The sequence below is a fragment of the Columba livia genome, chromosome 3 (genome assembly GCF_036013475.1).
Source record: "Columba livia isolate bColLiv1 breed racing homer chromosome 3, bColLiv1.pat.W.v2, whole genome shotgun sequence".
Lineage (NCBI taxonomy): Eukaryota > Metazoa > Chordata > Aves > Columbiformes > Columbidae > Columba > Columba livia.
In genome coordinates, this window is record NC_088604.1 from 42,192,391 (window position 1) to 42,205,065 (window position 12,675).

Below are 12,675 nucleotides of genomic sequence, written 5' to 3' on the forward strand. Positions count from 1 at the left end.
ACTCAGAAAACAAAAGTAGAAAAGAGTAAACAGAAAACACAAAGTATTTAGATTCATCCCTACTTTTCATTTAGTCACTGGTTTCATGAGAGCAATCATCAGATTGCTTTTGCTGGTGAGGTAGTCCCATAAGTTAGTAGGAAGAGAAGCTGACGCTGGTGGGTTACAGCTGTCAGTAACAGAATCTGAAACCAATTTGGAGAAAATGAAGCAAGTGCCTGTTTATCAACATTGCAGCACCAGTGATGCAGGTGGAGGGAACAGAACCCAAAAGGTTGTTCTACTGAACCACTGAACTGAATCTTTCAGATCTGTGCAAACTACTACAGTCTGTGTTGTCTTCAGCACCTGGCAGGTGCTTTCCTTGCTTTTAGTCTTCTGCCGTTAAGACAAGTATATTTGTGCACTCAGTTAGCATAAGGATTCTCCTTTGAGTTCGTTCAGATTTTTTTTCTCCTCTTTAAAGGTCAGCTTTCTTTAAAACATGCAGGCACAAATTAATTCTCCTCTCCAGATATCACCTCCTTTCATAGGGGCTAGTGATGGAGAGAAGACTACAAAGGAAAATATTTTGTGTGAAGCAGACACACACATGCATAGCCCAGCACAGGTAGAAGACTCATCTGAGTGTTCCGGAAGACGACAGTGGCTTGCTCTTGTCCCAAAATGTACACTTGCTATTTTATCAATCAGGTTTGCGATTCCCTGCTAAAAGAAGAGACCACAAACATATGGGAACAGATGGGCAGAGGCACAGAGTACGCGCATACTTTGGTGTGCTAGAGAGCCCAAGAACTTTGTCCCGAGCCAGCTACCCATCTTGCTTTCTCCATCCTCCAGCACAGAGTGTCTGTAGGAGGCAGCATTGACTCTGACAGCAGCAGCTTGGCACCGCAAAGTAGTTGGGAGCTTGCTTCATTCTTCTGTCATTATATAGGCAAGATGACACTGTTCTCTAATCCAGCCAAAGCTGATAAGTACCATCAACCTGTCACTTCCTACATTTCAAATTCTAACATTGCAGCATCAAAGAGTTTTTACATTTCGATTTCTTTTGCTGGCAGCGGTCGGTAGCCTCTCATTCTCCCACGGTGTTCTAATGCAGCATTTGCACACCGGGGTTACTCCCAGCCTGAATAGCAGGTCATCCCCTACTCACTGAGCTCATCTGCAGCCCATGTGCTAGGCAATTTAGATCCAATCAGCCCTTATTTAGCTCAAGAGTAATGAGCAGCATAGTGACACAGACTTAAGCCTGACCCTCAGGACACTGCTCATCAAGCAGTAAAACTGTGACAAAATCATTCATCTTCCACCCGCTGGCAAGAAATAATACTCACACTCACTGTATTACTTTTTCAAGATATAGAAAAAAAAAAAAGTCCTGAATTTTCATGATGTGAGACATTAATTTGCAGAAAGCTGAATTCCCTTAAACCCCCCTGTTGCTATGAGCTCACCAGGGGGAAATAGGCCTTAGGAGACTGAAATGGAATAAAGAAAATTGCTTCAGCTTTCTTTTCATTTTAAATAAGCCTTAAATCTGACAAGAGATATCCTAAAGAGAGAAGAAATATATATCTTGTAAGGTAACGAAGAAACAATCAAAATTAAGAGATTAGAAGACTACTCGTATATAATGGTTTTACTGGCAAAAGTATTTCTTTGTTTAACATCCACAACAAAAAAAAAAATATTCCATATGAAAAGCCATTCTCACACCCCGTGTGAAGAATGAAAGAAGGAAAACTGAGAGGAAAGTTAATTTGGGGAAAATAGTTTCAAAAGTGAGACACTTCCATCAGAAAACAAATCTGTGCTTCATGTCCTTCAGGGAGCACATCTTTCTCTAAACAACTGCAGGGTCCCAAGCAGCAGGTTTTCAGTATACTTGCATATGACTTTACTCTCTTTTTTTTTAGTGGATTTACTCTTTCACAACAGTAAGTCTTGTACTGCTGTCAGGTAGGCCACAGAAAGCTTATGTGGATTAATTTTTGGTAGATAGAGTGGATACCATAGATGAAACACAGAAAAGTTTCAATCTGTAGCACAGGGGACACAGAGCTGTTCATCTTCATGATTGATGTCTGAGTACTAAACTTTAGTTTCTTCACATTCAGTGGCTAGCAAGACTGCCTTTGTTTGGGCATCAAGAATTAGAAGGCCCTTTGACAGCTTCTGTTGCTTCAGTTTGTTCTTAAAGTGATTTTAGAACAGAATTTTTCAGATGGAAGGGATCTACAATGATCATGTAAGTCCAACTGCCTGATCGATTCACAGCTGACCATAGCAAAAGCAAATTATCAAGGGTATTGTCCAAATGCCTCATAAACACTGACAGGCTTGGGGCCTCAACCACCTCTCTCTAGGAAGCCTGTTCCAGTGTTTGACCACCCTCTTGGTAACACAATACTTCCTAATGTCCAGTCTAAACATCCCCAGCTGCAGTTTTGAGCCATTTCCTCATGTCCTCTCACTGGTTCCCTGGGAGAAGAGCTCAGCACCTCTCTCTCCAAATTCCCTCCTTGGGAAGGTGTAAAGCATTGAGGTCACCCCTCAGCCTCCTTTTCTCCAAAGCAGACAAGCCCAAAGTCCTCAGCTGCTCCTCACAAGATATTCCTTCCAGCCCCGTCACCAGCTTTGTTGCCCTCCTAAGGCAGATGCTCTCTACTACATCTTAAACACCAATATGAAATTGATTTTAATCAATTATTCAGCTCTCACAGAATCACAGAATGTCAGGAATTGGAAGGGACCTCGAAAAATCATCTAGTCCAATCCCACTGCTGGAGCAGGAATACTTAGATGGGGTTACACAGGAAGGTGTCTAGGCAGGTTTTCAGTGTCTCCAGAGTAGGAGACTCCACAACCCCCCTGGGCAGCCTGTTCCAGTGTTCTGTCACCCTCACTGAGAAGAAGTTTCTACTCATATTTAAGTGGAACCACTTGTGTTCCAGTTTGAACCCATTACCCCTTGTCCTATCATTGGTTGTCACTGAGAGGAGCCTGGCTCCATCCTCGTGACACTCACCCTTTATATATCTTTAAACATTAATGCAGTCACCCCTCAGTCTCTTCCAAGCTAGAGAGACCCAGCTCCCTCAGCCTTTCTTCATAAGGGAGATGCTCCACTCCCTTAATCATCTTTGTTGCCCTGCGCTGGACTCTCTCCAGCTGTTCCCTGTCCTTCTTGAACTGAGGGGCCCAGAGCTGGACACAATATTCCAGATGTGGTCTCACCAGGGCGGAGTAGAGGGGCAGGAGAACCTCTCTTGACCTACTAACCACCCCCACGCTCTCACATGGCCTCCTACTGATTCAAGAAAACAGACAGGGAGAGGTGGAAGTTCATATTCTTGCAAACCTGAACCAATGCTAGACATACACAGGAACTTTCTATAAGCAAAATAATTAAGTACACAACTCCAAGGCACACTGTATCTCATTCTATTCCTTTGTATAGTAATAATCTCAGAGCAGAGGACATAAAAATAACATAAGTTTTAGCTCATCATCTTTAAAGATCACAATACAAGGGACAAAGATATAAAACATTATTTTAGACGAAAAAAAAATCCTGGGAAAACAAAACAAAACCACACACAACCAGACTAAAAATGCCACATAAAGAGTAAAAAAAAAAATAAAAAAATAATAAAAAAAATAATAAAAATAAAATCAGTTTTATACCAGAACCACATCTTAAGGCAACAACGGTGGCTAAGGACGCATCCAGTATTCCCACAGAAGATGGTAAAAGATTATTTCTAAGGATTTAGACAAAGCAGACTTTTCAAAACGTTGCTATATTGTAAAGCTGTGCTTGCTTCCCATGCTCTAAAGCATTTTGAGACTGGATTTTCTTCACACTCATTCAAACCTCAGTTTCATTAATGGAATAACTGAACTTCAAAAACACCCCAAAAAATACTTTAAACCATAGGTGAAGTTAGCACAGCAAGGCATGCTTGCTCCACAAGTGTAAGAGCTCTGCTGTGAAGTCCAAAGTGAAGGACTTGTGTCCTTTTTCCACACATGTAAATGAAGTTTATAGCAACTTTTAATTACTTTCTAATGGTCATTCATTAAGCCTGGGAGATCTCAGTGCCAAACTAAGATCTTCTGACTTGTGGTTCAGTGGTTTAGTCACAGAGTTGCACTCTCTGCTTATCAGGACATCACAGCCAGTAGCAATAAATATACTCATGAGATGGGATGGGTAAGAGAAGACTCATGCTCTTCCAAACTCCTCTAGATACATTCTTCAGAAGTTCAACATCTGAAAATGCATTTTACAAATACTAACACTAAAACCCCTGTGGGGGAAGAAAAGAAGGAGGGAGTAGGGAGGACCTTTCTATTCTTCTCCAGAGTTTATCTGCTGATTTACATGGTAAGAGAGAGGGGGGGAGAAAAGCTGTTGTTGGTCTCAGAAAGCTTCCCACAGGCTGTTTTGATGGCAAGTATAACACAAAAAAAAAAAAAAAATTACAAATAACTGTACATTTCCATAGCAAAGATATACTGGATAATCCATTCCCATCGTGATTTCTCTCACAACCTCAAGCTAGGCACACTCTAACAGACAAAAACAACTGGCTCTGCTGTTATCCATGGCCCAGTTATTAATGTAACTTTTAATTGGAGACAAGTTCAGCTGATTAGTATTCCTGAAGAGCTTATGGAATTTACACACTGAAATTTTCAACAACTTTTCATGCCCTTCAACACTGGCAGAACAAATAGGCATAAATACCCAAGGATTGTTTTTGTTTTTAAAAATTACCATTTATTATGTTATTAGGTTTGTGGTACTTGCTATTTCTCTTATGGGAATCAGTAGCAAGTCTCCCTGAAATGAAGCAAAGATGTCTTGAGTACAGCAGTGGCTTCACACCTGGGCATGTACTTGTATAATCCTGTAACTCAGTGATAATATCCTACAAAACCCAAATGCCAGGATGATGATAATGAAAGAAAGCTTATGTCAGAGCAAACCTTGATTACAATAAAAGACATTTTAACATATTTCAAGTGTTTCTTTTAAGAATAACATATTGCAATGATGGAGCCTACTATTTCCAGGCACTTGGCAGATTTATCTGTGCCCATTTTTACAGTGCCTTCTGTCAAGTCCATTACATGTCTGTGTTTTTTATTAACCTAGGGTTTCTTTTTGTGTTATGAGGCACTCAGATGACAGGTAATGCTAGATATTTGGAACTAATGAAAGCACACATGGGCAAGAATTCTGCATTTACCTTTCATTAAACAAGATGAAAAAAAGAAATAAAGATTCTAAAATACTGCTTAAAAACAGAAACAAAAAATGAAGGAAAACGTATGTCTGAGCTGGAAGCTGTATGCTCCAAGTAAACATAGGAAGAAAGTGCTTTTGTGGAGTTTCTTGATTGTTTACTGTTTATTTTACATATGTTTTTAAAAAGGAGACTGTATTAAAACACAATCTTACACTTCATACTGAATCTCACTATGAAGATCAAATACTTGGCAGTGCCAGCAAGTAGCATCTTGTTTCCAATTATCCACTCACCACATATCAAAAGCTAATATAATGAGTTATCCTGCCAAGTCATAGTTCTATTTAAATCTATGGACACTAAAATTATCATAATGATTAAAAAAAAAAGGTTTAAAAAAACTTATTTAGAACAGTCTAAGCATAGGTAACTGCAACTATGAAAAGGTACCAGTACTTTTCTAGCAGACAAGAAAAACACAAGAAAAATCTGGAAAGGGTTATTTTAAAACACAGTAGTGTAAAAATGATGAAGGTGGGGGTCTCGTTTTAGTTGCCTTTTAAGAATAAAGAAAGAAAACAAGTGCACTTTCAAAACCTTGTATGCCAAGTTTTAGCCCAGAGCAAGTTTTCACTGCCATGTTACAAATCCTTGAAAATAAAGGTTTATAATGGAAATGCTGACAGACCCTTAACCATAGAAGCATGAATAGCTATAATTAAAGAAGAGCTTTTGGTTACACCTCACTCTGGAAATGAAAGATTGCCACTGTTAGAGTATCCTCAAATAAAAGCAACTGGGAAATCTGGAATGTGATTCTAGCAATCCAACAGGATACATTAAAAGGGTACTGCTAAAGCTATTTGAAATTTTAAGCTTTAAATACTAAGGCATTTAGTTGATGTAACCAAGTCAGTATTTTGGTAATGCTACTTAATCAGCAATAAAGAATGCTCCTGTGAGCCATCATCTAGGGTTAGCAGAAAGTGTTACATGAAGTTATTATTTCCTAACGGCCTAGAGGAGAGCTGCTTCTCTCTTTAATCAGTGATCCTTCTTCCTTCCTACCTGTAAATTCCCTGTCACAGAGTTATAAAATTATTAAAGTGCAGTGTAAATAAAAATTACATTTATGAAAGGCCTACTGTCTTACATTTTCCTGGATTTAAAAAAAACAGTGTTAAGCCATTTCATCCTATGCAAGTTTGCAGACAGACCAGGCCTGATCAGTCTGCTTAAGCCAGTAATAGTTTAACATCTGGCTGGTACAGAGACAACCAAATCTTCTGAACCAAGAAAGTGGTTTTAGTGTTGTTTCACTTGTATGCAAACAGAGGACTATTTTCAGGGAGTCTGTCAAAGTGGGAGAGAGAACCCATAATACTTTCCAGTTCCATACAACATAAAGATCTAAGTGTCTTATAAGTGTTAAGGAATTAAGCTTCTCTGTAGACGGGATAAATAGGCAGGCAACACTAAACAAATGTATAAATACAGACAATGAAATACAGAACTGTTAAAAACAAGGCTCTGATAATGTCTCTCATACCAAGTAGCATTTGAGTTGGTAATTCGAATATTTTGGCAGACCTGTTTTTTGTAAGAAGCAGTACAGATACTGTGCTGTACCTTGTCTGTGATGACCTGAGGTCTGTAATGAACTTCTACGCCCCATCTCTGTATTACAGGAGGGCCACAAAACCCCCAGCTCTGGAAAGCTTCAAAATAATGCCAGGTTATGAAACCAGCAAGTTTTTTGCTAGTCTCAAATTTCTCCCTATTTTATCTTTAAAAACAACTCAAGAAATGCTGTGTATTAGCTAATGGAGAATATGTCAAAGTATTTTTGAAGTCTCCAATTTATTCCAGTAAATACATTCAGTTGAACTGAAATAATAAATAATAAATCAACTAAACTTAGTTTTGTGCTTCATCTTTTTTCAAAAGACTGCCTGAAAAACAGCTGTCTTCAGATGTATAAGCTATTGACAGCTGCAGTCAAACTACTAGACAATAACAAAGAACCTAGTTAAAGAGAGATCTTGCATACAGGCCTCACTATTCCTATTATGCTGTCTTCCACAGCTCCTTCCACATATTTCAGTCTTGTACATTTGGCAGATCAATTGGTGCCTCTTAATATCTTATTAAAAAAAAAAAAGCAGTTTGGCCTTCAAACTGGAAGACTACTACTCAAAAGCATCAGGAGACAAAAATATGCTTATTGAAGGGCATTGTGGATGCTGAAAGCTGAACTAGTACATCAAAGCAGAACTGCCTGGCAGTGGTAAAATATGATTTTTTTTCTTGCCTATTGAGCCACAGACAAGTATTTATATCTCCATAACTGATGTATTTGATTGCAACCTTGGTGAAAGAGGAAAAAAAGAGTCTGAAAAAGATTCACTGAAAAGAAAACAAACAAACAAAACCAAACCCCAATCAACAACCAAAAAAAAAAAAAATAAAAAAACACCACCAAGCAAAAAACCCCAAACAAACAACAATAACCCACAACACAAACCCTCCCTAACTGAAGTAATTTAGTACAGATATTAGTTCTGAAACTTCATGTGCCAAAAGAAATATGGTATTGCCTGAAAGATTAGTAACAGCTGTGTAACTTTTTGCACAGCCACAAATTTGTAACAAAATATCAGGGAGGTCAAACCTAGTGTTCTAAAATAGCAACGAAACATTTCTAACATGCTGAATGCAGTGAGGTGTTGGTGAATTTTTGAAATATCATTCATAATCCTCCAGAGATTTCTCTTTCCTTTTCCTTCATTTCAGTAAGGAATTAATATGAACTACAGTTTAGCACTAAACACAAAAACAGTATGCCAGTCTATATGCACAATAACTTACCGAAGTCTGGCTAGAACAACCTGAAGAAAATTTAGGACCATGCTCAGTTCAGCTCCTCGACAAGCAGGCAGCAGCATCGTAAAGCCATCATTTAGCAACTTTTCCTCAGAAAGACTCAAGTAGCAACTGATCTCAAACACTTCTTGAACACCATCAATGTAGGTTGAAAGTAGAGTCCAGAGATTTTGTCTTTGAGTGTAGTCATTTTTGGTTACTAAAAACTCCTTTGCCTTCTCACGGAAAGCATTTGAGAGTCTCTCAGCTAGGACACTGATGTCCATGTTCTTCTCAACATAAATCAAAAGGAAAGCAAAATGACCTCTCCAGATGAGAGCTCTCTGAGACATGGTGATGGAGGATGGAGTCAGGAAATCCAAAAGATCCAACACTCGACTCACTATATCTTCTGTCTCTGCAACAATTGCCAGCATGAGGAACAGGTTAAAAAAGTTCTGTAGCCCCACTTCTGTCATCTCCTGCATTCTCCTCCGATGGAACTTGGAATAAATTCTACATTGAAAAAAACAAACAAACAAAAAACCCAGGAAGGTTTTAGAGTATACAATTTTCTCTGCTTGATAGACTAAAATTGTATTTTCATGCTTTTAGTTTGCAGTTATCCTCTTCCAATAACCCTTAAATTTAAAATATCCTTTTTTTCCTCCCCTCTTCTATGCTTTTGGCTACTGGAAAAAACATACTATTGCATTTTCTGCTCCTAATACAAGATATACACTAAGATTTTTCAACCCCAAGTAAAGCCTAACCCTTCCCATTTTTCCAACCTCTAGTACAAAGTTGAGCACAAAGTTATGAGCAGACTCTCTCTACTTTTTCTGTGATGGGTGTCCTCCATTCTATGCCTTCCCATCAATCAAACTTAGCCCATGATGGCTGCTAGGAAATGAAGTAATTTGTTGTTAAGTGTAATCTCTCAGCTACAGCAAACAATTCCTGTAGAACTTCTTTCCTAAAACTCCATTATTTCCAGGTGGCACAAAGAAAATTAAAAACAAAAATGAGCAGGGACCCTTTTTCTTTAGCTACCGACTTCTGTTCCTACGTTATACACCCTGAGCTGCTGCAATCGAAGGGTCACCTGTGTGACCATCACTGCGGTAAAAGGGGTGGAAGATTTCTAACGGAAAGCTCCTTTTCTCCACAGTCCTTTGCCAAAGTGCGTACCGACCTGTATGGCACACCTACTGTATGGAGTGTGGACTACAGGTTTGGGAAAAAACAGGGAAACTGAGGCATTTGGGAGAGAAACCTCTCTCCAGCAGGAAGATGTTAAACTTAAAGCTCTGTTCCTTACATGACAATGCTAAAGTCATACATAGCTGATGGGGAAAAGCACTGGTATTTTGCAGCTTTGAAGTGTCTAACAAAAAGCAGAAATCTTTTTATATAGATATTTTTTCTGCGACCTTTGCTCAGATCTGGACTTTTAAATAAAGTTTAAAATAAAGTTACTCCTCCCCACAAGAGAGGAGTAAGATGAAAATGGCTCAGCTTTTTCATTTGTGTGTTTAAAACTTTGGGTGTATCCTCCACCTTTATTTTAAAGTACATTCCACATACAGTAGTTAAATATCCATAAATGTTGTTTTTCTATTCTGTCACATGGAAAAACAGTTGGAAATGGTGCTGAGGTTATCAAATTTATCCACCAAAAATTACAGCAAATCCAATTAATGTTGTTTAGTAGTAAATTACTACTGACAGGCATTTATGTTTGTCATGCATCAATTAATGCTTGGTTAGCTGCTGAAAACAGAGTTCATCCTAAAATCATAGCTGTAGGCTGTTAAATTTTGCTACTTGTGTAACTGATTTATTCAAGGTAGAAATGATGAATACTGGTTGAGCAGACTGACACACTATTTGTTGTGTATTATTATTTTCCCTCTTAAATCAGGGGAAGTAACAAACTACAATAGCACAAAAAGTAGGTATAATTTGTTTTCAGCAAAAACAGAGCAGGCTAATTAAAATTACCAACTAAAACAAGACAGTGACTTAGCATCCAACAACATACTTGTTTCTATACAGTTGCCGTAACTTTTAAACCTGAACTTTACAACTCATTCATGAAGTGTACGTCGACATTTTTACATATTACTGGCATACAAAAATTTTAGTACTTAGTAAAATTTTTATTAATTTTATTAATATTTTTTAAACAAAAACCCAAACCAAAACTAATTCTAAGTCTCCTATACCCAATGAAAAAAAAAATTAGCACATTTAATGATCAGTACAATCTCATTACTATAAGCTTTAAGGATTCAGTAAGTATATAAAACATCAAAATTGATTTAGAGCATATATATTTTATGGTTTTTATATCATGACTGACCATCTCTCTTAAATAATGTTTCAAAATTAAATGACAAATTCAAATCCTCAAAAAAAAAATATTGTGAGAAATTTTGGAAAGCATGAAATAGAAAATATAAATGAAACTGGAGGCCTAGCAAGAGCCAGTCTGCATGCTCTGTGACAACACATGGCTTACCTGCAGCCCAAACAGAATTTCTGTGCTTTAATTACATTACCTATCTGGCAATGGGGTTGTACCACTGCACAGGCTGCCAGTGTGCTAAAGTCCTGGCCTATGGGATGAAGTAAATCTTCACAGGCTATGGATGCCAAGGTGATTCTTGGACCCAGCTCGTGGACCCTGTCACAGCCTCAGCTGGCAGCAGAAGCTTCAGGGAACAACTGCCTTATTCAAATTATGAATCATCCTCGGTTCCTCATCCCCTTCACTTTCTCATGAGCACAGTGACCCCCCACCTTGCTTTGGCATGTGGTTGGAAAGGCCATGCGGTCTGACTAAACGCCATGAGACAAACTAAATAGCAGCCATACCGTCCTTTAATTTGCTTCCAAGGATGCACACCACCGTTCTCTGCCTCTTCTTTCATCAGCTGTGCCAAAATGCTGAGAAAAATGAAGTAACTGTTGCTGGACTCGTACAGGGTGGGGATCTGCTGTTCACAACAGCAACTTTTTGCCAGCTCGAGCATTGCCAAAGAAGTTTTACTAATATTTGCCAAACCCTTCAGACCAAGCCAAGGAACAGTGAAGCAACTGTTCTAAAAGAGTAAATACAACCAGAAAACATTATAAGTAACAATAAAGGCTAATATTCCAAAGGTAATAAGATGCAATCCTTCACACAAATAAAAGGAATGTTCCTCAAACTCAAAAAAAAAAAAAGCATTGTAACTACGTGCAAAGTGTTTTTACATGAAATTATAACCAGTAGTTCTGACAAAAAGTAAGAGTAAAAATGTATTATAATTCATTCTATTGTGACATAATGTAATGGGCCATAATATATATTTAAACATGATTTCTTAAATATATCAAATTTAGGGATACCGCCATTGACTAATCAGTTTTACAGAAGTATGGCAGTCAAGCTTGATTAGAAGAGAATCAGAATTAATAGCTTAAAATCAAGGACCATCCACAGGCAATTCTACATTTTTTTATAAATTCATCTACTTACCAGGTTCTTGCTGTAATAATCCCAGAGTATGCTGACAATAGACAGGTTCAAGTCCCAGAAACTACACAGAGTCAAACAGCACTGAAGATGCATTCGTAAGTGTTCCTCTAACACACCACTCTTGATAAAGGAACAAAAAGTTTATTGTAGGAGCTGCTTTTTTTCCCCTCCATTTTCAATGCTACACAAAAAAAGCTGTAACTCATTAACTTATGTCTACCTGTCTACACATTCATGTGGAAAACATTATTTGCTACACTTTCTCAGAACACTGTAAACAATTACAACAATCATCTACAATAACTTCTAATCATGTCTGCCTTCTCATGAACAATTAATGCAGGGCATGTGGCTTCTGAAGTGGCGTATTTCTAAAACAACTTGAAACCTGAAAAGGCATTTTCATTTGTCATAGAAAATTATATATTCAAGACGTTATGTAAAACAATAGAAAAGCACTAGAAACAGAAAAAGAATAGGAAAGAAACTCTTCAAAAGACTGATTAAAAAATGTACAGAGTAATAGTTCAAATATAATAAAAATGCCTATAAATGAATGGTGATCCTCTATTTCTTTTATAAATGACATTTACAATTAAATCAGCAGTCTTCCCCAGAAACAATCTTATACAAAAAAAGCGACAGAACTGCAGACGTTTTCAACAGTTCCTGGGTTTTTTAATGAATAAAAGCAAGAGTCTTGATATAAAACAAAAAAACTGCAGATGAACTTATCTATTTCTCTAGAAAGATCAAGCCAGTTACAGAAGATGTATAAAAAAAAAGCCAAACCAAAAAACACACCAAAACATGTACCCTTTAGAAAGAGAATGCTTAGTCTTAAAGCTGTAATTTGTGCATAGGATTATATTTAGAATCTAATTCAACAAACAATGACTGCTTCAGTTTAATTCAACAATAAACATGGTATTGTGGGCAGCTTCAATTTTAACCATTAATTATCTGTTCAACAAGGACAGGTTTAGAACAGTTTCCAAAAACAAGATAGTTCCGAAGGCGTTA

The 12,675-nt window shown here is 37.7% G+C and overlaps 1 protein-coding gene across 2 annotated transcripts in view; it reads right to left on the bottom strand.

Moving 5' to 3' along the window:
- Positions 1-12,675, bottom strand: part of MMS22L (MMS22 like, DNA repair protein) — a 95,722-nt gene that overhangs the window by 46,267 nt on the left and 36,780 nt on the right. For both annotated transcript variants that reach the window (XM_065056556.1, XM_065056557.1), the window contains exons 12-14: positions 11,653-11,772; positions 11,007-11,233; positions 8,133-8,642 (exon numbers count right to left, since the gene is read on the bottom strand). In XM_065056556.1, the coding sequence (XP_064912628.1) occupies positions 8,133-8,642; positions 11,007-11,233; positions 11,653-11,772 (857 nt within the window). The remainder of the gene's footprint in view (positions 1-8,132; positions 8,643-11,006; positions 11,234-11,652; positions 11,773-12,675) is intronic.